Below are 25,214 nucleotides of genomic sequence, written 5' to 3' on the forward strand. Positions count from 1 at the left end.
ATGCTTCAGACATATTAAAGAAGTCAGAATCAGTACAGCAAGGAACATGTCATATTCTACCTGAATCCAAATCAATTGAGATGGATAGCATAGTCAGATATACATCTTTTTTTTTTCTTTTTTCTTTTGGTAACAAGAAACTGTTTATTCAACAATGTTAATTTAGAATATACATGTTATTTCTTTTGCATTTCCTATTCGTCAAATGTCAGTTAATTTTCCTATTTTTATAGTTTATCCATTAGATAGACACTAAACAAATTCATTTCCGATTTTCTTTATAAATTAATGCCTTAGCGTTGGTTTTAGAAAGCTCCACTTTTGGTTATTCATTTGCAACTTTCAACGCGATTACTGAGAAGCGCAGCTACCGTTTTTGGTGTCATTTCTTTAGTGTTTGTTATTTTCTCATGCATGAAAATTGTTACCATACCATACATGCTTATTAAAGCGAGTTTTTATAAAACTTTTTTATGCAAATTTATTTTAGATGTTTTAAAGCCATTATTTTCGGATTCCTGTTTCAGAAACAACATATAAAACCTTTAGTCCTTTTATTTATTAGTTTTCGCAACACAAGAGGAAATGTATACATGTATGTATGTTCAAGAACATCATTATGTGAAAAGAAAAATTGTTATAATGTCTAAAAAGTTTGCTGTAATATTTACATGTTAAACTCAGCAGAAAACCAAAAGCAAAACAATGAACCCAAGATTAATTTAATTATATCCAACAAAGTATTCAAAATTCAAAACAACAAAATATAAATTATGCACAAAGAATCCACCATAAGAAGAAAATAATTGTGTTTTTTATATACAAAATTATCAAATTAGGTCGGATCTTTTATAGTTAATAGCTTTTCAGTCTTCCTTTGATATAGATAAGAACTAATCATCTTAACTATAACACTACAAGCTATACTTATAACTAAAACAAATGTAAACAAGGTAACATCCTTGTGTAAAATCTTCTTTACCTTAGAACTGTTGCTGTTGGCCTATCAGTCTCCTATAATCACGTGCTGCTTGGTGGTGGTTCGGGAGCACAAGGTAGGCTAACCGGTTTTGATTTGCCATGTGTGGCCATGGGCTTGCTTTCTTTATAAGTATTTGGTTTTAACTTCTTCGCTTCTTTGAGTGATGGAGGAGCTCCCCTGAATCCTCCGTCTGGATAAAGACCTAAATACATAGATATAAATAATAATACACGATCATCGGTGTACATATTTACTTAAAGATTCAAATCCTCGTAGCAAAAGCAATGATAAAAAAGAACTAACAATCACCTCTGTTAGATTGATTTTGCCAGACATTTGTAAAACATGTTTGGGGGGGGGGGGGTTCTTTTACCGTATGTGTGCGACTGTTCCCTATTAAAAATAAACCACATAAAATTTCAATCACTTAAATAAATACGTATAATTTGTGGTTTACACAAGTTCTGTTTGTTTGTTTGTTTGTTTTTTGCTCTTCACCTGACTGAAATTTGAAAAGAATATAAAGAAATTTTGCCATATCGTTATCTCTTCAGAAATTTCAGTAAACTTTCAGCTAGCTGAATAATATGCATGTATGTGTAGTTCTAGCCAATGAAAGCCATTGCTTGGGTATATGTATGTACATGATGGAATATTTGGACCTGAAAACAATGTTACTGAATACTAATGATGATTAACAATAAAAACGGTAATTTAATGTTTAATACATTTACATATAGAAAATAATTTGGATTGCTTAATATTAAAAAAAAATTAATTTCAAATAAAGAGGTATACATGATTAATTGATTACAATTGGGTTTGCAAGGTTTCTTATTTTATTAATCGTACCAACCTTAAATCCATCTTCCTAAAAAAAAGATAAAGAAAGCTGATCATGTTTTTGTTAGTATAAATACCCAAACAGCAGTGCATTTCCGTATCTTTATTATCTAAAAATACATGTGTAATAGAAATTCAATTGAATAGATAAAATTATGATGTTATGTCTATAACACAAAATTATTTACAGTTCTGTATAAAACAAAAAACTTCAACTACGTAACCCCCTTTTTTCAAACCCATACTATGCAACTCATACTCCCTTTTTAACAGCTTTAGTATATTTTCTTAGTTTTCAATTAATCAAACGTAGTCCAAAATTTAAAAAAAATCAAACAAACCGTGTGTGCTTTTCTGTTTATATTCACTACTATAACAAAAGTTCTAGAATAGTGCAGAATGTTGACAGTACCTCTACTTTGTACGAAGTGTCCCTGATAGAATTCTGCACACACGCATTTATAGCAGTAATTCGTCAGCAGCAAATCGTTGAATTCCCCACTTTCCATCACAGCCTCGCTCTTCCTCATTCTCTGTATGCCACTCAACGTAATTTTTCAGATACAGAAGCGAAAAGCTTTTCACCGAGATCCATAAATTAACATTCCACGTGACTAGACTTACAGACCATGTACGGAAAAGCGATCTAACAGTTACTTATGTTATTTAAGATTTGTTATTCATTTTACTTTTACTTTTTTTTTCTTTTTTTTTTCAGAAAGCACAAAAAGAGCACTGTTAATGATATTTTTTTCTTAATATACAAGACAAAGAAACTATAGTTTAACTCCATTCAGGTCTAAAAATGTATAACTTGAAACAATGTATAAAGTCAGGGAGGTAAAAAAAAAAATAAATACGAAGGTTTTGGCGCATCAAAATCAGATGTTTAATCGACCTGATTTACAACGATCTAGAATAGTCTAATAAAAAGCCTTGTCCAAACAAACTTTAATATCCTCTCTGATGTTTTCTAGCAAGTTTAACCTGTGATTTCAACCTAGTTTACGAATGATTCTTGCAAACAAGAAAAAGAAGACTGTTGTAGCATTAGTGTATTCTATAATAAGCTGTTGATAATGTCAACTGTTTTTAACAAGGCATCACAATCAACAGTTGGTAATAGCACGTGTCCTGTTTATACCTCTTATGTCCAACTACATGTAGAATAAAACACTTATAAATTGTCCTGCATATTTTGTTTTCTTTTCACAATGCCTTAAATTGTCAATCGCGAAGACAAAGACAAAACTCAACTTTATTAACTAGAGAATGTCCATAGTATTCGAAGGCATACGGACATCAGCCCTCTGTCTGACTCAATGAGACATCTGCGAAGCGATTTATTTATCTGTGAATCTGATTTTAATTAGATTGGTATTGTATGAAATTTTTAGGCAAATTTCATAGCTGTGTAAAGATAACCACAAAATGTGCTTTAAGTGTGATTTTCTTTGTAAAAATCCTATTTTCGTCAATTTATCATAATTCTGCAGGAAAGTTTTGAGGCCTTGTGCAATTTCGTCATTGAAAGCATGGAGGTACATCTACAGACATTTATATACATTCCCTGAAAATTTCATGCTTCTATCTTGATAAGTTTTGGAGGAGATGCGTGGACAAAATGACTCTTAAAAATTTACAAAATCGTCAATATATGAAACTGGAAGTGACGTCATCATTTGAAAATTTATCAACATGTAGCCCCGATAATGCTCTATCATTCCTGAAAATTTTGTGAAAATCGGTTGAATAATAACAAGACCCTAAAAAGAAACCATAGAAAAACAAGTGGGAAACGGAAGACCTTAAACACTTTTAGATACGCAGTAAGTGAAACCAACCGAGCTATTTACATTGTAAACCCTACAGATGTAACACGTACAATGTATTCATTTATTAACCGCTATAAAACAAATAAGTTTTAGATTTCTTGTAGGTTTTTGCAAATTTCTACCTTAGGACACGAGGGCCCTAAAAATCCTCTCTTAGTATAACCCTTTCATCAAAAGCCATCAAAATATCATTTTTTGGGGTGCAGGCCTGCCCTGATGAATTTTAAGGCAAAAATTAATGCAGATATAGAAAGTTTTACTGCAAAAATCTTTAAAAGTTAATTTAAGAATTACAAACGCAATATGCTAGTTTCTAAATAAATATTCGAAAGACATACTCTTACCAAATATTAAACGATTTATTACGTTTCTGTGTTACTTTTGTACACGTTTGTTTAACAAAAGTTTTGCAATACTGTTATGTCCGTTCCGACAAGCGGCGCTGAAAGGTGTCTCGCCATCCTTTGTACATAGATTAACATCTGCACCGTTATTCAGCAATAGTCGTACAATGCTATCATGTCCATTTTGACAAGCCACAAAGAATGGACTCCATCCTTCCTTTGTACATATATTAACATCTGCACCTTTGTCAATTAAAAATTTTACCGTGCTCTCGTGGCCATCGAAGCAGGCATTATACAGGGAAATTGAATCCTTTCTCATCACATACATTTACATTAATGTCTTTTGTTAATCAAAAGTTTTGCAATACTGGTATGTCCGTTCCGACAAGCGGCGCTAAAAGGTGTATATCCATCCTTTGTACATAGATTAACATCTGCACCGTTATTCAGCAATAGTCGTACAATGCTATCATGTCCATTTTGACAAGCGATTAAGAAGGGACTCGTTCTGTTCTTTGTACATAGATTAACATCTGCACCGTTATTCAGCAATAGTCGTACAATGCTATCATGTCCATTTTGACAAGCCACAAAGACGGGACTCGTTCCTTCCTTTGTACATAGATTAACATCTGCACCTTTGTCAATTAAAAATTTTACCGTGCTCTCGTGGCCATGGAAGCAGGCATTATACAGGGGATTTAATCCTACCTCATCACAAACATTTACATTAATGTCTTTGTTAAGCAAAAGTTTTGCAATACTGGTATGTCCGTTCCGACAAGCGGCGCTAAAAGGTGTATATCCATCCTTTGTACATAGATTAACATCTGCACCGTTATTCAGCAATAGTCGTACAATGCTATCATGTCCATTTTGACAAGCGATTAAGAAGGGACTCGTTCTGTTCTTTGTACATAGATTAACATCTGCACTGTTATTCAGCAATAGTCGTACAATGCTATCATGTCCATTTTGACAAGCGACTAAGAAGGGACTCGTTCCTTCCTTTGTACATAGATTAACATCTGCACCGTTGTCAATTAAAAATTTTACCGTGCTCTCGTGGCCATTGAAGCAGGCATGATACAGGGGATTGAATCCTTTCTCATCACATTCATTTACATCAACATAAAAACTGTTTGTTTGTGACCTATCCACTACTATGTAATGTTCATTAATGGAAGCTACAAATAGAGGTAAGAAACATTTTTTTTATTATGTTGTCAACATTTTTATCTCTTTTTGTATTCCTTTTAGTTCTTAAGGTAATCAACTAAAACGATACATTATCGAGCAATCGAAATGGACAAAAATCTGTTTACCATGTATTCCAGTTCAATAATAGCATACTGTATTCTAGCTTAATAAATACGTAATTTTAAAAATAAATTGTCAAATTTATTTTGACACAAGCTGTTTTCTGCAGCATCGATGTCTTCCTTTATTCCTTTTCCAAATAAAGAGCTTTCTGCATTATTTTCGTAGGATTCATGTTTGGTTAAATCATTACTTAAATAAAAAAATATCACAGCGGAATTCACTTTATTGGAGCTCCACCTCTACCCCGGCCGGGGCTTGAACTCATGACCGTTTGAACTTACTCTTCTAACAATTAGTGGCCGATCACCCAGCCATATAGGTAAAACAAAAAATCTTGTTTTCAATGACGAACGGAATCTAGCGCGCTAGTTGCTCATTACCAGCGCGCTAGGTGTTCCGTTCGTCAAATAGTTTGTTAAGCCTAAATGGCTGAGTGTTAAGCGCAGTGGCCGCTCACTGTTATAGAGGTCGTGAGTTTAAGACCCGGCCGGGGCAGAGGTGGAGCTCTTATGAAAAGAATTTCCCTATGCTTTATAGAGAGAGAGAGAGAGAGAGAGAGAGAGAGAGAGAGAGAGAGAGAGAGAGAGAGAGAGAGGAGAGAGAGAGAGAGAGAGAGAGAAAGAAAGAGAGAGAGAGGATATCTATATTGTGTGATTTTATATTTGCTTTCTCCAACGAGTTGAAATGGTGTATATATTTGCGAGGCTTGCCGAGCGAATATAACCATTTTAACGAGTTTAATCACTTGATTAAATGGATATTTCGAAGACTTGAATAATCAAGTTTGTTGACATACACAAAGTTGCGAATGCTCGTTAGTTTGAATTGACTCGAACGAGGAACAGTTGTTGATGTTTAATAAAAACAAACACTAGCTAGGCTAGCCTTATGATTCAAAATTGAAAATATGGAATAAGGATGTTTACTGGTGGTGAAATAAAAGTCTTACGAAACATTATTTCGGTAAGTTCTTGTATATAAACACAACCGGAGCGCTCTGTTTTCTTCGCGTCGTCAGGATAAACTCCTTGATAGTTAACGTAATTTGCACTTTTATAAACTTCACAAAGCAAATTGAAAGTTGGAAGTGAGCTAAAATTATCAAAAATCTCGACAAACAAGAAAACAGGATCTTGTGGTTACGGTTATGAATACTTTTGCAAAAAAAAAGGGGGGCTAACCCCCCCCCCCCCACACACTCACATTAGCCCCCCCCCCCCCCCCCCCGGTTCCGACGCCTGCTATGCAGTTATGTGTTTTCCTTCATATATGTAATTTAAATCTTTGACAAAATCAATTTTATATTTTTTTTGTAGTACAGATAGTTATGTTGAAAGTACTAGCAAATCTTCGAAAATAGGTCACTGAAGCGTTGAAGCGATAGTTCGGACCGTAAGTATTTGATAAAGAATCACCCGTTTGATATAGCAAAGGTTTATCACACGGGTAATATACACCACACGTATGAGATATATATATATATATATAACACCCCAAATAACTTCCCTAAATGTTATATTCATTTTTTATAGGATTAAACAGAAAAGTGATATGTATGTTTTACTTACCCCTAATTTTAATACGATACATGACGATTGGTATAAATACCAAAACAATCACACCAAGAAGTGTTATTATCCAGACCCAATCATTTCTTTCATGTTTTGTTTTTTCTTGTGATACTACTGCAGCTGTCGTTCTTGAACTAAATGTCACTTTGTACGTTGCTGTGGTTCTTTACGAAAGAAAATTGAAATTATCAAATATTCAGAAGAAGAATCTACAGAAAATGCAAAGGGAGAGAAAAAATACGTCAGAGATATTTTCTATAAATAATTGACAGCTCAATTTTTTTTATATAAAGAAAAACTGTTTACCTGACACAGGTTGGATCATCAAGAAAACATCCGTTGCCAATAGACACACAACTCCTATCTATAAGAAAGCAACACATTGCAAGGATGTTCAAGTATTTTACTTTCATGATACACTCTACATATGTTAATCAATTCAAATATGTATTAGAAATATCCTTTCTCAACGCCTTTAATCCGTTTCTTTTAAAAATAGTATATATTAAAATGGTCATTACCGTTGTATGGTATTTGTCGACTATCATCAATTTTTAAAGCAGCATATTTAAATAAAAATATAAAAGAATATTGTGTTGCACATTTAAGTAACATGTGTCTTAATGGTCAAATTATTTGAATTCTACAATATAAAACTATTGGAGTATATAGGTGAACACACATTCGTGGCGAAGGTTTTACGTAGGAGGACACAACATTCAGGTTGAATTGAAAATTCTGAAATACTAATGATTCCATATTACTGCTTGCAGAGAAAATGCAAAAAAGCATATAAAATAATAAAGAGGATATATCCGTCTCTGAACAACAAAATTATGATTTAAAAGCATACTTACACAATCCATAAAAATGGTGTTGCATTCCACCTTTAACACTTTATTGTATTGATTTTTAAAGATTTTTCTGTATATATTCCTAAGTAAAACTTCACCCCCCCCCCATTGTGGCCCACACTCTACTCCCAGGGATCATGATTTGAACATATTTGACTCTACACTATCTGAGGATGATTCCACGCAAGTTACAAATTGTCTGGTTGTTATGCCCCTTTTTGTCTTTTGTTGTTCGAGTTATCTAATGTTTTTGTATTTTGGAACTTTTCAATGTTTTCGTTGTCAAACGGTTTGCCCTGTTGATGTACACGAGGTGTTCCACCTTCGTTTCTTTGATTTACGCCATCCTAGCCTGCTTAAAATGTATGACTGATTATGTAAACTCATAATTATGAATATATCTGTTTCCTAGATTGGTTTTTATGTTTTAATCAACAATTTTTTAATCGAACACGGTTTAATACTTTTATAGATACTTTGGCGGCCTTATTTAAATGTCCTATATCTGTATACTTGGTACATGTATCAACAATTTGTTTTAAAAGTTTCTGGTTTATTAATAGATCTTGAATATTTTAAGTTTTCTCAATATGTATTTTCTCTCTATTAATTCTTAAAGATAGCTTACTAGAATATAAATGCATGTGACTGTGTGTATTCTATAACATTGTTTTGTAATGGTGCCTTTACTTGTGTTTTATTTTTTGTTACAGCCTTTTACCATATGTTGGCACACGCTTTATCAATAAAGCTGAATATACATGCTAACCTGGTCGGATGGTTTTTGAACAGAAGATTGTTCTTTGTATATTCTTATGTAAAGTTAAAACCCCAATTATGGCCCCATCATACCTCAGGAATCATAATTTGGATAACTTTAAAACTACACTACTAAAGAAAGCTTCGACACAAGTAACAACTTGTATAATTACATGTATCAACTGGTTTTTTTTAGAAGAAAATCGTTTTCTGTATATTCCCATGTAAAAGTTCAACCCCCATTGTTGCCCCACCCTACTCATGGGGATCATTATTGGGAAGAAACCCCAGAAGATTGTTATAGATTTTTCTCTGTATATTCCTAATATGTAAGATTTAAACTCCATTTATGGCCCCACCATACCACCGGGAATCATGCTTTGAAGAAACCTAAAACTACATAACCTGAATATGATTCTACACAAGTTACAGTTTGTCTGACCAAGTGGTTTAAGAGAAGAAGGTTTTTAAAGATTTTTCTCTATACATTACTATGTAAAATGTTGATCCCCTATTGAGTCCCTACCTTCCCCCAGGGATAATGTTTTGAACAAACTTGAATCTAAACTACCTAATGAAACTTCGACACAAGTTACAGCTTTTATGGCCAATTGGTTTTAGGTTTTTGAAGATTGTTCTCTGTATATTCCTGTGTAAATATTCAAAGCCCGTTTATGGCCCCACCTTACCCCCAGGGATCATTATTGAAACAAGAGGCCCATTGGCCTTATAGGCCATCTGAGTAACTGCAGTGTGGCTTTTTCAATGCATATCAATGTGTATAATAATTACAGGTCTAATTAAATAATTCTTAATATTTCGGGATTGTTTAATCCAATTAACTCTCTAAATGGTAAAAAAAAATATATTGAAAGAATAACATACAGTGACATAATTTAACAAATCTTAAAGACCGGGGTTGACCTAGTTGAATATCCGCAAGGACGGCAATTAAGCATATGAGGAAGCAGGCCCCTCCTCCAAACTGATAACACTGCAGAGTGAATCTATTAATAGATTGCTGCATACCAGAAGCACGTGCTGATCCGAGAACTACATAATTTTAATGGTCATTTAAACATGAAACGGTGTGCATAGTTCCTTTCCCTGATTTTCATTTTATAGTAATAAGCATCAACACATGCAAGTACTTCTAAATTGATCACTCCCAATACAAGCATCCCTTTTGTTGTTTTGTTTTTTGTATCTAGAGCTTTGTTAAAACATCTATCATAGTAAGCATCATTTCTTCACATACATGTAATTATTTAGAAAATACTTTAAACTTAAAAATAAACCCAAGAAATTCACTGGTCAGAATAATTTTTATCAACAACAGTGTGGGTTAGGTACAAGAGGCTAAAGCACAACTAGCCCTCATAACTCAGTGGGGAATCCCCCCCCCGCCAAATGTCAATAAATCAGCCTCCAAATCTGCAAATGTGAAAGAGTAGCTGCAATAATGTAGCCCTCTCCGATTTTTTATATCTGATGTTTACTGGAGAGGGCTACAATTCCACAGGATCTCCGTAATGGTGCAAAATTAATTTTTTACTGCAGCTGACTTCGGTCTGAAAAGATCGATTTTATATTTGACTTCCTTTAGATAAAATGATTTTTTAATTCAGGTTGAACAAATTAACCGTATATAAATCAAAACCAGATAAAACACATCAGCATGTTTACCAGTCGTCATTTTCAGCAGCCATGACAATTCTCGCGTGATTTTACGGGATGTACGCTTGAAGTTTTGATGGGCTTGATAACGTGAATGTCAGTGTAAATAATCGACCCTACCTCGTTATATCACTAAAACATCAATTAAGGAAATGGTATATAATGGTACCGGTAAATTCATATTTACCGCGTTAATTATGTTTATAATAGGGGAATTCCTATATTCAGTTCAAGATCCGCTCCTGAATTCTCATTGGCTGTCCCAAAATAAAACCGGTCAAGGTCAGTAAACATGGCGGACAAATTCAACTTTCGTTGTTGACATACACGAAAAGTAACCGATATATGGACTATACTTGATATTTTTGGATTAATTTATGCCATAGACATCTACAACGTTTGAGTTCAGGTAAGAAATGCAAATGTTATTGTCATTTATAAACGATTTGAGACGAAATCATTGCGGGAGTGAATCACTCCCGCACTTGCACCATTACGGAGATCCTATGGAGTTGTAGCCCTCTCCCAAAAAAAAAAAAATAAAAAAAAATCGGGAGAGGGCTACATTATTGCAGCTAGTGAAAGAGGTTCCAGAGAGGAAAAACTATATTTACCTGATGATTTTGCAAGTGGGCCTGAACTTTAATTATCAGAAATATTTGAAAAAAATATTCACATACTACAATTTATTAAATCAGATGTTTAGTTTACAAACTGTAGTTCAATGTAGTAGATTACAAGCTCAAGTTTCCTTTTGGTTTACCTCTGTCCTAATAAAATTCCCTCCAAAACATTCTTATGATCCATATTATGGGCGGAAAAGATCAAACAGGTTGAATTGGAAGGAAGAGAAATTGTTAAGTTTTTCAACTCATAAATTGGGATGTAGAAGAATTATCGACTAGTAATCTACGATAGTGCAAAATGTTGGTGAGACAGATGAAGCCTGATGATTTACAGGGGAGTTTGTTGAACGTTAATTCTGCACGATTCTGTCAGAACAGCAATAACTTAGGAATGTCCCCATTGTTTATGCAGACCCATTAGAAGCTGTCCGATATGGTGGAAATCAAATTTTGGAAAGAAATAAGACTTTATTGAAGGGATAAACTTTTGACAATATGGTTTTACAGAGCTGTATTCTAGACCCAAAAACATCTGTGGGAAAGTTGGATTTTTCACTAGAATAATGATATCAGCATGATCAGTGGCATCAGTGCATAGGATTGCTTTTAAAATTTCTCAACTAATGTGATGACCTATATGTTTATAATTTAAAACTGCTAGAACCTGTGACCTGTGAGGCCCCATGCGTAAACAGATATATGGGAACTTGATACTATCAGTGTGAAGCTGCAGGACTGACTCTCCATCTCTACACAAGTGTGTTCTTTTTTTGTTTATGATTACCAGTGATGATATAGTAATAAATCAATTAAGAAGGATTACTTAGTGTTATTCAGTTTGGAGGTAAGACAAGCTGTCCCGCCATTTACTGTGCGTCTCTAGCAATAGGCATTTCCGGTAGGAATGTAAACAAAAAGCCGATTTCTCATCTGTCAATCAAATCTGAGGAAATTTGAATTTCTGGATCACTTCAAACTCTTGAATATAAATTTCTAAAGTAGTAATGCATCAATAATAATTATTTTACTATCTAGAGATGCCTTTCAATTTACTTTAGTTGCATGACAAAATTTAATTTATAGTTTTTGCTGATTAAAGTGTAAATTCAGAAATTTCTCCTCTGAAGTGAAAGGTGCCAAGAAAATTGAAATGTCCTACATTTTCCTCATTGGCTGCTATTTATACCCCAGACCCGGTCTTTAAGTACAAAAAAAATCCGTCGAAATTACATCACCCTACCCTATAAAATCCCAATTAGAGCCCTGAGCTCACACCTTAACACCTGACCCAGGGGCAATGAACTATGTACCTATACTTCATCTGCTTAATATTCCTTATCAAAGAATGCATTTGCACTATATAATCATTAGAACCCTACCATGACACAAGAACCCCTGACACAATGCCATGAAATTCACAATTTTGGAAGATTTAGAGGCATTCCTGCTCATCATAATCATACACCCAGTCTATAAGTTAAGTACCCAGGTGTAAAGGAGGAGATTTTTAAGAATTAATGCATTTTTACTATATAATCATTGAGCCCCACCCTAGCGCCAGAACCCCTGACACTTCGGCCATGAATTTCAGAATTTTTGGTAGAGAGCTCAATGCTTATTACAATCATGCCAGCAGTTTGACTGCTTGATGCCCAGGAGTAAAGATTTTTTTTAAAGATTGCATTAATGTTGATGGCTGTAGCCCCACCCTTCAGACCCCAAGGGGCAGGGGCCATGAAGTTCAAATTGTACTTCTTTTCACCCATAGATGCTATACGGAAACTTTAGTTGAAATTGTTTCAGTGGCTCCAGAGAAGAAGCTTTAAATGTTTTACGACCGACGAACGACAAACGACGACTAACAAAAACAGATCGCAATAGGTTACCTGAATGACTTAGAGGATCTTAAAACTTGAAACTACACTACCTGATTCCACATAAGTTAAATTTGTCTGGCCATTAAGCTTTTGAGAATATTTTTTTTTTAAGATTGGTCTCTATATATTCTTTTGTAAAAATCAAAACACCCATTGTAATCCCACATTACCCTCAGGTTACAAATTTGAAAAAACTTGAATTTACACTACCTGAGGATGATTCCACACAAGTTACAGCATGCCTGGCCAATGTTCAATTTTATATGTGTGGTTTGAAATAGTGTCGAAATTTTAACCGAACAATCTGATTACATCGTCAACTGTACAAACTTTTAGCAATTGTTTTGAAATCGAGTCTAAAAAATGAATTATATTCATGCAAATAAAATTTTAATAATTCAAAATTGTTTGCACGCAATTACATACACTCAGGTAAGAGATAGAGAGAAAGAGAAAGATAAACAGAGAGTTTTAAAAACCCAGTATTGCAACATTCGTATATATGCAGTATAAGAATAAAGAATCTAAACATTACGAAAACTAAATACTTCATTGTTTTGGTCTTCCGTTTCCAAAGGAAGATGTTGTACTGATTCTGATGGTAATTCTTCATTATTTTTATTCTTCTTCTAGACGTTTTTTTAACCTTAATAACTTGTTTGTTTGTCATCTGATTTCATTCAAAGGACTATTTGCGGTTTTATGCACCCCCCCCCCAAAAAAAATTTAAAGTTTTATAAAGAGTTTTAAAAATAAGATGGAAGATAGTTAGAATCATATTTAAAATAAGGGTGCACCACAGTGACGTCATAATGTAGAAATGACGTCATGAAGATTAGCTAATTTTGATATATTGATGTTTTGTAGCAAAATATGGGTGTTTTCCGATTGTTTTTTCGACTGGAAAACATCGAGTGCAGGCTTGCTCAAGTACCATTTTTTAGTATAATGTGTATATTTATCAGAAGAAAAACATATATTAAAATCGTACTTGAGCAGACATGCGCTCTATACTTCCGAATGCAAAATATAAAACAAAATTGTAAATATTTTCAATTGTTTACAAATTTGCAGAAAATTAAGTCATTAAGTTGACGTCATAGATAAATAGCGAATGAGCAATGATGACTGAAATCATGATTTTAGTTATAGGCATCCACTGTACAATGGTTTATGAAGATTTGATTTTTATTGGACACTATTTAAAATTTCGTTAAAATTGGAGGCAGATATTTGACCATACCCCCATTTTCCTTTTTAGGGTGTATTGAAAATTAGATATAGTTTTTTAGAAACAAAAAGATAAGAAATTAGGTCATTTAGTTGACGTCATAGATAAATAGCGAATGAGCAATGATGACTAAAATCATGATTTTAGTTATAGGCATCCACTGTACAATGGTTTATGAAGATTTGATTTTTATTGGACACTATTTAAAAATTGGTTAAAATTGGGGGCAGATATTTGACCATACCCCACATAGTCCTTTTTAGGGTGTATTGTAAATTAGATATAGTTTTTTAGAAACAAAAAGATAATTGTACTTCGTGAATTATATAATTGAAATCTATGTTTTAAAAATTGCTTATTTTAACTCATGTTTTTGCTTCGTATTTTTTTAGTTTGAAATATTTTCTAATTGCATATAGAACAACAGTAAATTAAAGGGCTTTCATGCGAGACCAGAAAAAAGGGGCTGGTTCCTTCAATAAGGGATCTAGGCGCCCGGAAAGTCTTTGCTTTATAACTAAAAAACAAATAATATGATATTGATGTCGCTTTAAAAGTTGTTATTCATTATCTTATCAATCTAATTGTAATATAGTATTGTTTGGATATTGCCTAATATGAGCGCTAAAAGCTTCACATGAAGACATGCGTACCCGCTTTCATTTTGCTTATAGGGAATAACTCCCTGTGCGTAATAGTGTTTTAAAGTCGCAGTCAATACTTCTCTTGTCTACACATATCTCCTACTTATCACAGACATGCCTTTATCTGTTTTACGAGAGATCTAACTCTTCAATTCTCTGCAGTCTGGGGGTTACATTAATATATAGAAAATACGCATGAACAAATTTTTCAAGAGTTAAAATTGATTTTCTAAAGCCCTGATTGGTCAGAAGTTAAGGTAGTGTGAAAAAACCTCCTATCAATATCTGTAAGACCCTGACAAGTGTAAGGAGAAGGGGGTGGTTTTATTAAGACTGATTGACAATCCTTTCTTGACTTGAATCTGTAGCAGAAGACCTCCTCGTTGCTTGCGACGAGCTCGGCTCTAGTTAAACATATTTTTATTTTCTTTAAAAAACAATGATTCCACATTTTTTTTTCTTGTCATAAAAGAAGCACGTTGTAAAACTCGTCGGCTGATTCGATTGACAGGGGAGGCACTGAACTCTGACATGATTGTATCTTAATGTGCAATTTAACGATAGAAGTGCTCATTATATAAGCAAACTACAAAACACAATCTTATTTATGTGAATTACAAGTAAAATGTACTTAAGCCTAACACATTCTCTCTCTCTCTCTCTCTCTCTCTCTCTCTCTCTCTCTCTCTCTCTCTCTCTCTCTCCTGACAATCATTAAATAATCAAACAATAACTATAATTAATAATAGTTTCTTGGAACACAAACTTGTCTTAACTTAAATGGCTTAATAATGATGAAATGGAAAAACTTAAAAAGATCATGGAAGACATTTTTTCTGGACGCACCGATACACTGTAAAAAATAAGTATACGATAGACAAATATTGATTTTGATATTTATACCGATAAAACATTTTTGTTACTTGTGAAAGATATGCACGTCAACAGTAGATTAATATTCAAACACAACAATTTCGGACTAGTTTTTCATTTCTTTTTAGCTAACCGGAACCGAATGTTCAGGTGAGCTTTTATGATCCTTTGTTCCTACGTCTTTCTGTAGAATTTCAACATTTTTCGCTTTTTCTCTAGTCCAAATTTATTCAAACGTTTTAAAAAACATTTTTAAGGGAATTGGATTCTAAAATTAATCGTTGAAGTACCTTCGGCACATTGACCTTCTTTTACATTTTATCTAAGGAATAAGGAATTATTCTTTGACTAGTATGAAGAAATCTAATACCGTCAGGAGTGATCAAATCCAATAAAGACCGAAGGGCCTTAATATGATACATTTGATCGCACCCGAAAGTACTTGATGACCTCGAATAATATACCAGAATGATTCCTTATTACTAATATTTATATAGTTTCAATAATTGCAAGATTTAACATTAAAATAGTCATTGATGAAATGTATTGGACATTACAAAATAGTTTCTTAGTGTTATCATAGACAGGAAAATGTAAACATAAATATTTTTAATTCATTTTAAAATGTTGTATCTTTCATGAGTTGAGGCCTTAGATAATAAAATTGGACAGTAAATGTATCTTAGATCTTAGGATATGACGTCCACAAAGTAGGCTTCTTATTATGTATTGTTTAATGTATTGTCAAATCTTGGAATTAATGAGAGTTTTACGGTATCTTTAAAGAGTATCATTATTAAGCATTTTGAAATAGAATGATATAAGAACTATTATTCAGGTGAGCGATGTGGTCCATGAGCCTCTTCTTTTACATATTTTTTTATTTGTTGTGACATAATGGCAAATTTGAGTTTCTTTGTGTTTTTCGTATCAATTTACAATTTGTGTGATTGTACGATATCCTGTATTACTTCAATACACGTTTTACACGCAAAAGAAAAAATCTATATAATAAAATACACAGTATCGACTTATTACAGTATGTCTCAAAAGTTTGATTATCGACCTTATAAAATTCTAATAATTCAAAAAAAGACAATATGAATACTTTTATATAACTAATGGTTTGGAGCTCCTATAAGTAAGTTATTTTATAATATTTGATCAAAATTGGGTAAAATTTAGAAAAAATGATATAGGGAATTTGGAATAAATTAAATTCAAAATTTAGTATTCCATTTTTTCACAAACATATATATGTGATGGGCTGTACAATGATTTACTGTCTTCAAAGTATTACATGTATTACTATAACCCCCGCATAAAAAATTATGGGTATATAGGAATCACTTGTCCGTCTTTCTGTCTGTCTGTTCAATAGTGTCCTGTACATATCTTTCCTAATTATGGTAGAACATTAGAATATATTACTTCACACAAAGATTGTTAACAACCTCAATATGTGTCATGATTATCAGCAAACATCATTTGGGCAAGTTCAAGGTCAATGGAAGGGATAATTTTTTCTTGTCCGGTTTTTAACTTCCTTACGAAAAACCATTGAAAGTAGTTTTCAAATCACACAAAGATCGCTTATGATAAGAGGTTTATCATGATTTTGACCCGATGTCATATAGTCACGTAGTTTAAGGTCATTGAAAGAAAAAGTGTTATATTTGTGTCCGCTCTATACTTTTTTTTCGAAAATCATTTTATTAGTTCTTACTTCACATAAAGATTGCTTATGCCATGAGAGTGTGTCATGATTTCTCCCCAAGGTCATTTCCGGAAGTTTAAGATCAATATAAAAAAAACCCAAAGATTCCTATTTTGGCCACATCTTGCAATGGAAAATGATTAGAAGATTAAATTTGTCATAAGAATGCCTGTGATCTAAAATATGTCCTAGCTATGAGCTAAATAGAGTACATGTAATTATACTTTCTCTAAGTGGGGATTATTATTTTATAGGTTGCTAACAGTACTTCTAGTTGATAATTATTAAAATAAAAAAACAGTGGTTGACATTAGAACGGATTATTTCTATAGACATTTAGAGGTCTCTATCATAAAATGCGGTCATTGACTGATTTTTTAATTGTATAATAGCAATACAATACAAGGGCTACAATGTACCATTATATTAGTGATATATTTTAACGTCATTTATAGCATCATTTAGATTATCTTTTATTAACTCGGGTATCGATTTCTAATTTCATCTATTGACCCAATAAGGCATGCAGTTAACCCATTGATATGATTTAAACACATTCTATTGTGCAAATATATATTTACATGAATAGATGAGGAGCAAGCAATGTTAATTTAAGCCTTCTCAATGAAGTTAACACCTTGACCTAATACACCTAGTGGTTGGCCTCACGGTAAAGGGTCAAACCATAATGAAATAAATTTTTGAATATTAGTAGTATTTTTCATAGTTGTTTTCTGAAGGAGGAATAAATTGTCCCGGAAAAAAAATTAAATTACAGGCGCCTTTGACAATTTTGTGGACAAAACAAAACGTATTCGGTTAGCTACTTACATTTGTAGGCCTCGTTTATTCGGTAGGTAGAATTTGGACAACCTTCGACAAAGTTACGACAGCTATAATCATCGATATATGAATCTCGTTTTCTTAAGAACATACATAAACCTGAAAATATATTAAATATGTATTATTTTTATATAAAATTTAAAGCATTTTATTGGTCCCATCCGTACTCTATAAAATTTGTTTGACTATCCAAACGTGAATCAACAGGCGAACTTGTTGGTCCTTTAAATGTATTGATTATTGTTTAACAAATGAATGTACAACTTACTCTTTCTGTCAATAATTATTGCATCAACATTAAATTTTCCTTTTTAAACATACTTATGGACAAACAAGATGGTTCGATACATAAACGATACATTTTTAAAAGTTTTAATAGTCCCATATTAAACATTTAAGAATGCCTACCTTTTGCAATCAGTATTCGATGGTCAAAGTAACAGAACTCTAAGAGTTCTGTGAGGTCTTCGTTTGGAAGACATAGGTAGCCATTACCCTCGGTACAGTTGATGGCAGATGATCTCTCGCTCCACTCTGTCTGATTTCTTGGACAAGATTCTGTTGTATACAACATAAACTTGTAGCCGTCCAATGGTTTCTAAAAATATTACAGAGACAATAATAATTCTATGTTGTACTTTCGTATGATTATTTATATAAAAAAGGCAATACAAGCGTCAAAAGAACGCCCCAAAACCATTCGTTTTTCTAAACAAAATATTTGAAATGAAAAAAAGATCGAGTTTTTGCAGTACAAAAAAGACATATGGACAAGGTCATTTACCTCAGTCTATTGTTTTTGAATTTTAATAAAATGCAAATAATCACAATACATGTATTATTTATTTTACTAATTAATTTGAAGATGGGGGAACAAGATAGCGCAAATTCCCATTTGGTTTTGTCGTAAACAACAATTTAAATTTATTTTTTTCCGGCCAAATATACTATATGATGTTTACAAAAGCACGATTTCTAATTATATTCAGTTTTGAATATTTTAACAAACGATAAGAAAAAAAAAAATTCTAAAGTTTTGGCGGTATCGAACCAACAACCTAAAAACCCTAGCTCCATAATGTTACTTAATGTCTGGTGATCTAACCATTGAGCCATTTCAGTCACAACAAACTTCGTTGTTAAATGCTAAATGCAACTTCAACCACGAATTAACGTTCAATTGTTGGGATACAAAATGACATTTATAAAGTATAATGGGTCATCTCTCCACGTTTTTGTTGATTGAAATCGGTTTGATTTACTTTAAACCTTATGTAAACTATGACAAAATATGGAGCCCGGATCCACTCTATAGAAAAGGCATTGAAGTTCTAAAAATGACACTATTTGGAGGTTTTGACACGCATACGCCAGTTTAAATCTACTCTAAATATTTAACATATTTATGGTTATAAATGGATGTTATGGTAAATATACATTGTTTTCAATAATTTAGAAAGAAATTATGAGATTTGTTCATATTTTAATTTTATAGTATCTTATATATCCTTAAATTGGGCAGTTTACACGCCTTATTTACCCATCTTCAAAAACTGTTATATAATTTTTTTTCACAATTGGGGAACATTTAGTTCAACTACACGCTATCTCGGCAAAGATGCATTGCGTAGACAAAGCGTCTGGTTAAACTATAAAGCTCCATAGAAAAGCACAACTGCCTTTTACTTTTATTTTTTACTTTTATATTATATAACCGAGCGCCTTCTATAGGCAAGTGAAAATAATTTATGTATGAGATGAATTGGATAGCGAGAAATGAAATTAAAACATGAGGTGGGAAATAACAAATGGTATTATAATTTTTTTTAAACAGATACTACACGTCGGCTTCGAGTTGCAGGTGTGCAATAAGGTGTAACGAAATTGAAACGTTAATGTTTTGACACGGAAAAATAAACTTTAATCAATGTTGTTCACACGAGATAGAAGAAATTTTTAGCGAATATCAAGTGGGTGGAATAAGTCATCGTTATAACGGTTATACTTACGCAATCGCAAACAAACAAAACAAAAGTGCTGAAGAGCAACGCAGCCCCGTGTATATGATCAGCCATTTTTAAATTAAGAAACCGAAAGTAGGAAATCCAAATATGTACAAAATGAATTAAATGATATGTAACTCATGCAACGAAATAACATCTAGTCTACCCTGTTGGATCAAACATTAATGTATAAGTGCAAAAAGGTTAAAACTCTTGTTTTCAAATCTATATAACTGGCTAATTTTTCAGATGTGTTAAAAAACCTTTAAAATATATTTTATAGTACAGTTATCTATAAAAAGTTTTTTGCGCCTTTTAAAATGGAAGATTGGAATCACCGAGGGCGCAGAAGGTTTATGACGGGTAAGTTTTAATAGGGATATGAATTATATATGTTTAAATCGTCGTCTTTGGTGTGCATTTGTTTTTTACAAAAGTTATAACAACACTGAACACATAATAAAAAATTCTTATACATGTATGTATCCTATTTAGCCACTTCTGATTTTGACATATATAGCAACAAGCTAAATCGGTATGATTTAAAGCGATGTCAAGGATTTAGATTAAAAATCAGCTACCTTCAAAAAGGTGTGACCCGAGATGACAAACGAAGTCCTGCTTTCAATGTTGAAGTCAAATTCAGAAGATTATGAGACATTTATTAATAATGATTTTTTGGAAAATACCAATAGGAAAAAATATCACATCAAACATATCTTTGAAAGTAATGATATTGTAGCTAAGATAAAATATCATAAAAAAATTGTGACATCATCTTTTGCAAAATCGAGTCCAGAAAATCTCTTTTTGTCCTGCAACCGTCCAATAAGTTACATGTAGCTGTCCAATAAATTTTAACTTTTAAGTTATTAGATGGCTACATGTGATGTACTTGACTGCTGCAGATAAATGAGTTTAACACAAACTCACAGAAATAACATTGAAAAGAGAAACAACACAAATACTGGTTTTTACAATTACACGGGAGTTTATCAGCTTTCACGCGCAAACTGTGAAGAATATCAACGAGGATTGAAGTATACAGATACAAACCCACGAAGAAAATTATGGCAAAATTAAAATAATCTTTTGAGCGAATTTTAAAACAAATTCACTCAGATCAAAGTGATCAATTAACTTCGTTCTTTTGAATGAAATTGGATCGCAAAAGATTTCTAAATCAAATCGAGCATTCAAAGATTCATGTATTAACATTTAATCCTACAGTTTGTTACAAAAATGACCAGTGTATAGGGAATTCGAGGCTTGCTCACCTTTGCGCATGCTTTTTCATGGTGCAATGCGGAGTAATTTAACCAATGCAAAAAAAAACATTTTGTTTATGTACACATTCTTCATCGTCTTGCCAAGTGTTAATGTATTTAACATTACGTTTATTAACATCCCCAAATGCAAAATGGTCTATTTTGGCCTTATGCTTGTTGTCAACTTATTGGATAGTGCCAGGTAAATGAAATATAGCAGATTGATTGTAAAATCTGTTCATAATTATATTTGCATTTGTCGCAAATTATGGCAATAACATTGCTTCATACTTTCTGTTTTTGTGATGACCTAGAAAGCCGCTTCGACAAACATGATGTAACCAAAAAAACATTTTTCAGCAATGTTGCAAGAATTTGATTAACATTATAGATAAATATCGCACTACTTCTGGAGAGACAACATTTTCATAGCGACATATAAAGAAAAAACACCCGTACTAACTAAAAAAAATCGACGAAAACTCAGCTCAATATTACTACTTTCGTTGAAGTTAAAGTCACAGAGCTTGGAAATTTCAAAATAAAGTGATTAGAAACAGGTACAGAGGAACTGTCCGAGGAATTCGTATTGCAGAAATAAATTTAAGAACTACTGCATAATGATTTACCTATTTTAATTTGTTTATTGATCGAAACGGACAGAGATGCAGAAGGTGTTAAATTTGCTTATCGGGATTCGTTGGAAAAGTCAAACACAAACTATAAACGGTTTTAATTACTTTAACAAATAGAGAATGTAATTTTCAGTGACGCTTTGTTAACCCATAAACATGATTTTATGTGAATCCTAAAACATGCACACTTATCCCAATATTTTTTTTTAATTAAGAGAATTATTAAACATTAGTTTTGTATCAAGAAGTAACATAAAATACCGCGTTACCAAAATAAGAAATACTAAAGAAACACATACATAAGAACTATAATGATGTTACCCATTCCCCCTTCCCATTAAATATTAACATTGACTTTATGCCTTGAAAGTAATAGGCAATGCAATTGTAATATTAATACTTACCACACGGCAAAATTACAGAAAGAGAGACATTGCACTTCAGGGTACAACCATCCATTGAGTTTCTTATCACGGCGATATGTGTTTAACAAAGTCGAGTAAGTCGGTAAGTTTTCATTAGGTACAATTCAACGTTTATTGCAATATTGTGCATCAATCTAATTTAAATTTTAATTTATTGACATGTATCCTCACATTTTGTGTTTAATGTGCATACGTCGGTATAACATGTACATGTATATACACGCAACACATTACAGTTTTCTTCTAAATTTTACACTGTGTTCAAATTAAAGTATGTGTTTATAAATTATAACAATACACTTTAAAGGGAAACCTTTTTTGATATTGAAAATTCAATGTAAATTAAAACAAATCATATGTTTTAGAACACATTTCACTATTTTATCTAATCAGCAGTCGCTGAATATTCTATTAAGTTATGTTTGAAATCGTTAAGGGTTTCCTCTATGTTCATAGCGACATCAAATTTTCGATTCACAGCTTAGAGAGCCGTAAACAGTAGAGATAATATTTGACTGACACAGAACTTTTGATCAGCCTATTATAAAGAGAGGTTTTTTTCTAAGTAAGTTAGATTATGTTCCGTAAGATTTAAGCGATTAAGAAGTAGCTCGGTCGCATTGCCTCCTCTACCCCCTTATTAATCGCGTAAAATTTACTTAAAATATGATGTAACTGTTACTTAAATCAAGGTACCTGCTGTATCAAATTTACGAGAGACCACAGTATCAATGTCTTCCTGTATCATTTTAAAGTAGCACTGAAACTTGATGTTTGAAAACCAACAAGTTTTATGAAAAATTGATCTTTAGCGGTCTAATTTTCCAAACAAATTTCAACAAAGCTCTTAACACAAAGGTTTTTTTTACAATTGTTGTTTTTGTCGAAAACTCGCTCATGCTGTTCAGAAGGCTGTGAATATGGGGTTGCTAAATATAAATCATAGACAAGTACCAATTTCTGGCAGAAATGACAATCCTTGTGTTCAAAAAAAGGCGACAACAATACAACACTGATTAATAAATGAATCAAATAGCTAAATATTACGATACATGGCGTTCCATGATCATACATATCCCATAAACTGATCGTATTGAAACAAATGTCGGAATCGAGATCATTTATCCCATTCTGTTTACGGTAGCTGAGTAATAATCGCTTCCGGTTTATCACTACCTCTCGATCCTCGTTGATCATGTGGGTTTTGATAGTATGTAAGCGGCTACAACGGAGATTGTAAGTCAGTTGCAGTCTGAAGTAGAAGACGTTCACTTCGTAATAGGTGAGAACAAACCCTTGGTATAACGATAAGTCTTATGTGTCTGATTAATGCTTTCGAGTCTTGATTTGATATTGAATTAGCTTGTGGTAGCTGTTACGGTTGATAGAAAGCGCGTGCGCTCCGTAATAGATTGGGATGTTGTAAATATTATTGATTAAAATATCTAATTGGGAAATAAATAGTTTATTTACATATTTCTTAAATTGCTCAGACAGAGCAGCCGAATATCTGAACCCAGAAATATTACATAAATTTGGTGGCAGCGTCGGGATTTGACATGAGATATAACCTTTACTAATCATTTTAAATCAGTATTTACAATAGAAGAAATAGAAGATGAAAACATTTCATTTTTTTTTTTTTTTTTTTTGAATAGCAATTACCAGCGATTGCTCATGGAGATAGAGAGATACCCTACACTGTTAGATAGACTAGAGCAAGCACGCGATTTGGGCATAGCGACTTTGGTTGGTGCGATTGGGACCAGAGTCATGCAACTGATGATACAGTGGTACTACAGGAAAATGAGCAAAATGGAAATCTTGTTGAAGGAGCATCCAATAAACATGTTACGGTGCGGAGAGCGCAACACAGAAATGGCAGAAGTAAAACAGAACTTGCAGATGGGCTGTTTAATTACGTGTATAGCTTAAGGAGTGATGAGCATCCAGTTATGGTTAGCGCAGAGCGGAGAGCGCAAGCGCCGTCGATGGCGAATGCTTCTGCCTCATCAGCGAATGAGCCAAATGATAGACAAATGCAAAAATTACAAATAACAGTGATAACATCTTCACCGCATTTAGGTACATGTATTTCATTCACCTGAACATGATAAGTTTTTGTAGAAACGCGTTTTGAACAAAAATACTGACAGCCACTGCATTGGTAAGGAAAGTCCAGTGAAAGACATAACAAAACAAAATGAAATCCAGGAACACATATTTCACAAAAATCGATGGTCATTGTAGAACGTTTTGCTGTGTTGCAAATGCGCAAATCCAAAACTGTAGTATACCATGCAGTGACATCATGGACTTTAAAAACTGAGTGTTTTATAGAAACTGATAAAAACGATGTTACTTTCCCGGATTTACTATCATTTTTATCTGCAGTGTTGGATGTAGTGCGGCTGGGTTCTGCGTCATGCATACTGTATGAACAATTTCAACTTACGTTTTTGATGTGTAAGCGGTGTAAGGTATACGTAGCACTATATATAATGCGGATACTACGAATACCTTGATAATTCATTCAAATAATAAACCCTCTTTTATGGTTTATTTGATTGTAGTTTTTTTTATTCCTTTTTTAAAAAACATATGAATACAACGTTTAGTTCATGTAAATAAAAGTCCGAGCAACCTGAATGACTCGATTAGAAAGCAACCGACCGTAGCTTTCTCGACCGTTATATATACCCCAGTAAGCAGTTGAGGAGCAATCAAAACTAGTATGGCGACCAAATTTTTTTATTACTTTATGTCAGCGTTAACAATTCAAAGTATTTCGATGTGTGGACGCATAAATTACATCATCGTGTTACTCGGTCGCCATATCATCAAAATTTTAAGCACTTTTTGAAGCCATGTGGATATCAAA

The 25,214-nt window shown here is 32.9% G+C and overlaps 1 protein-coding gene across 1 annotated transcript; it reads right to left on the minus strand.

The window, feature by feature from the left end:
- Positions 1–4,340: 4,340 nt before the first annotated feature.
- Positions 4,341–24,764, minus strand: LOC128185284 (ankyrin-1-like). Its single transcript, XM_052854918.1, has 6 exons — positions 24,696–24,764; positions 18,411–18,600; positions 17,991–18,101; positions 7,208–7,265; positions 6,899–7,065; positions 4,341–5,194 (listed from the first exon to the last, which is right to left on the minus strand). Exons 1-6 carry the CDS (start codon positions 24,762–24,764, stop codon positions 4,341–4,343), a joined length of 1,449 nt encoding a protein of 482 aa, XP_052710878.1.
- Positions 24,765–25,214: the final 450 nt, after the last annotated feature.

The sequence above is a fragment of the Crassostrea angulata genome, chromosome 5 (assembly GCF_025612915.1).
Source record: "Crassostrea angulata isolate pt1a10 chromosome 5, ASM2561291v2, whole genome shotgun sequence".
In the NCBI taxonomy this organism is placed as follows: Eukaryota; Metazoa; Mollusca; class Bivalvia; order Ostreida; family Ostreidae; genus Magallana; species Magallana angulata.

Excerpts from the sequence above, each read along its gene's own strand:
- LOC128185284 (XM_052854918.1), bottom strand. The coding sequence starts at position 24,764 with ATGCATGACGCAGAACCCAGCCGCACTACATCCAACACTGCAGATAAA. Across the intron at positions 18,601-24,695 it reads ATGATAGTAAATCCGGGAAA|AAACCATTGGACGGCTACAA; the intron begins GTAACATCGTTT and ends TAATATTTTTAG. Across the intron at positions 18,102-18,410 it reads TCGAATACTGATTGCAAAAG|GTTTATGTATGTTCTTAAGA; the intron begins GTAGGCATTCTT and ends ATATATTTTCAG.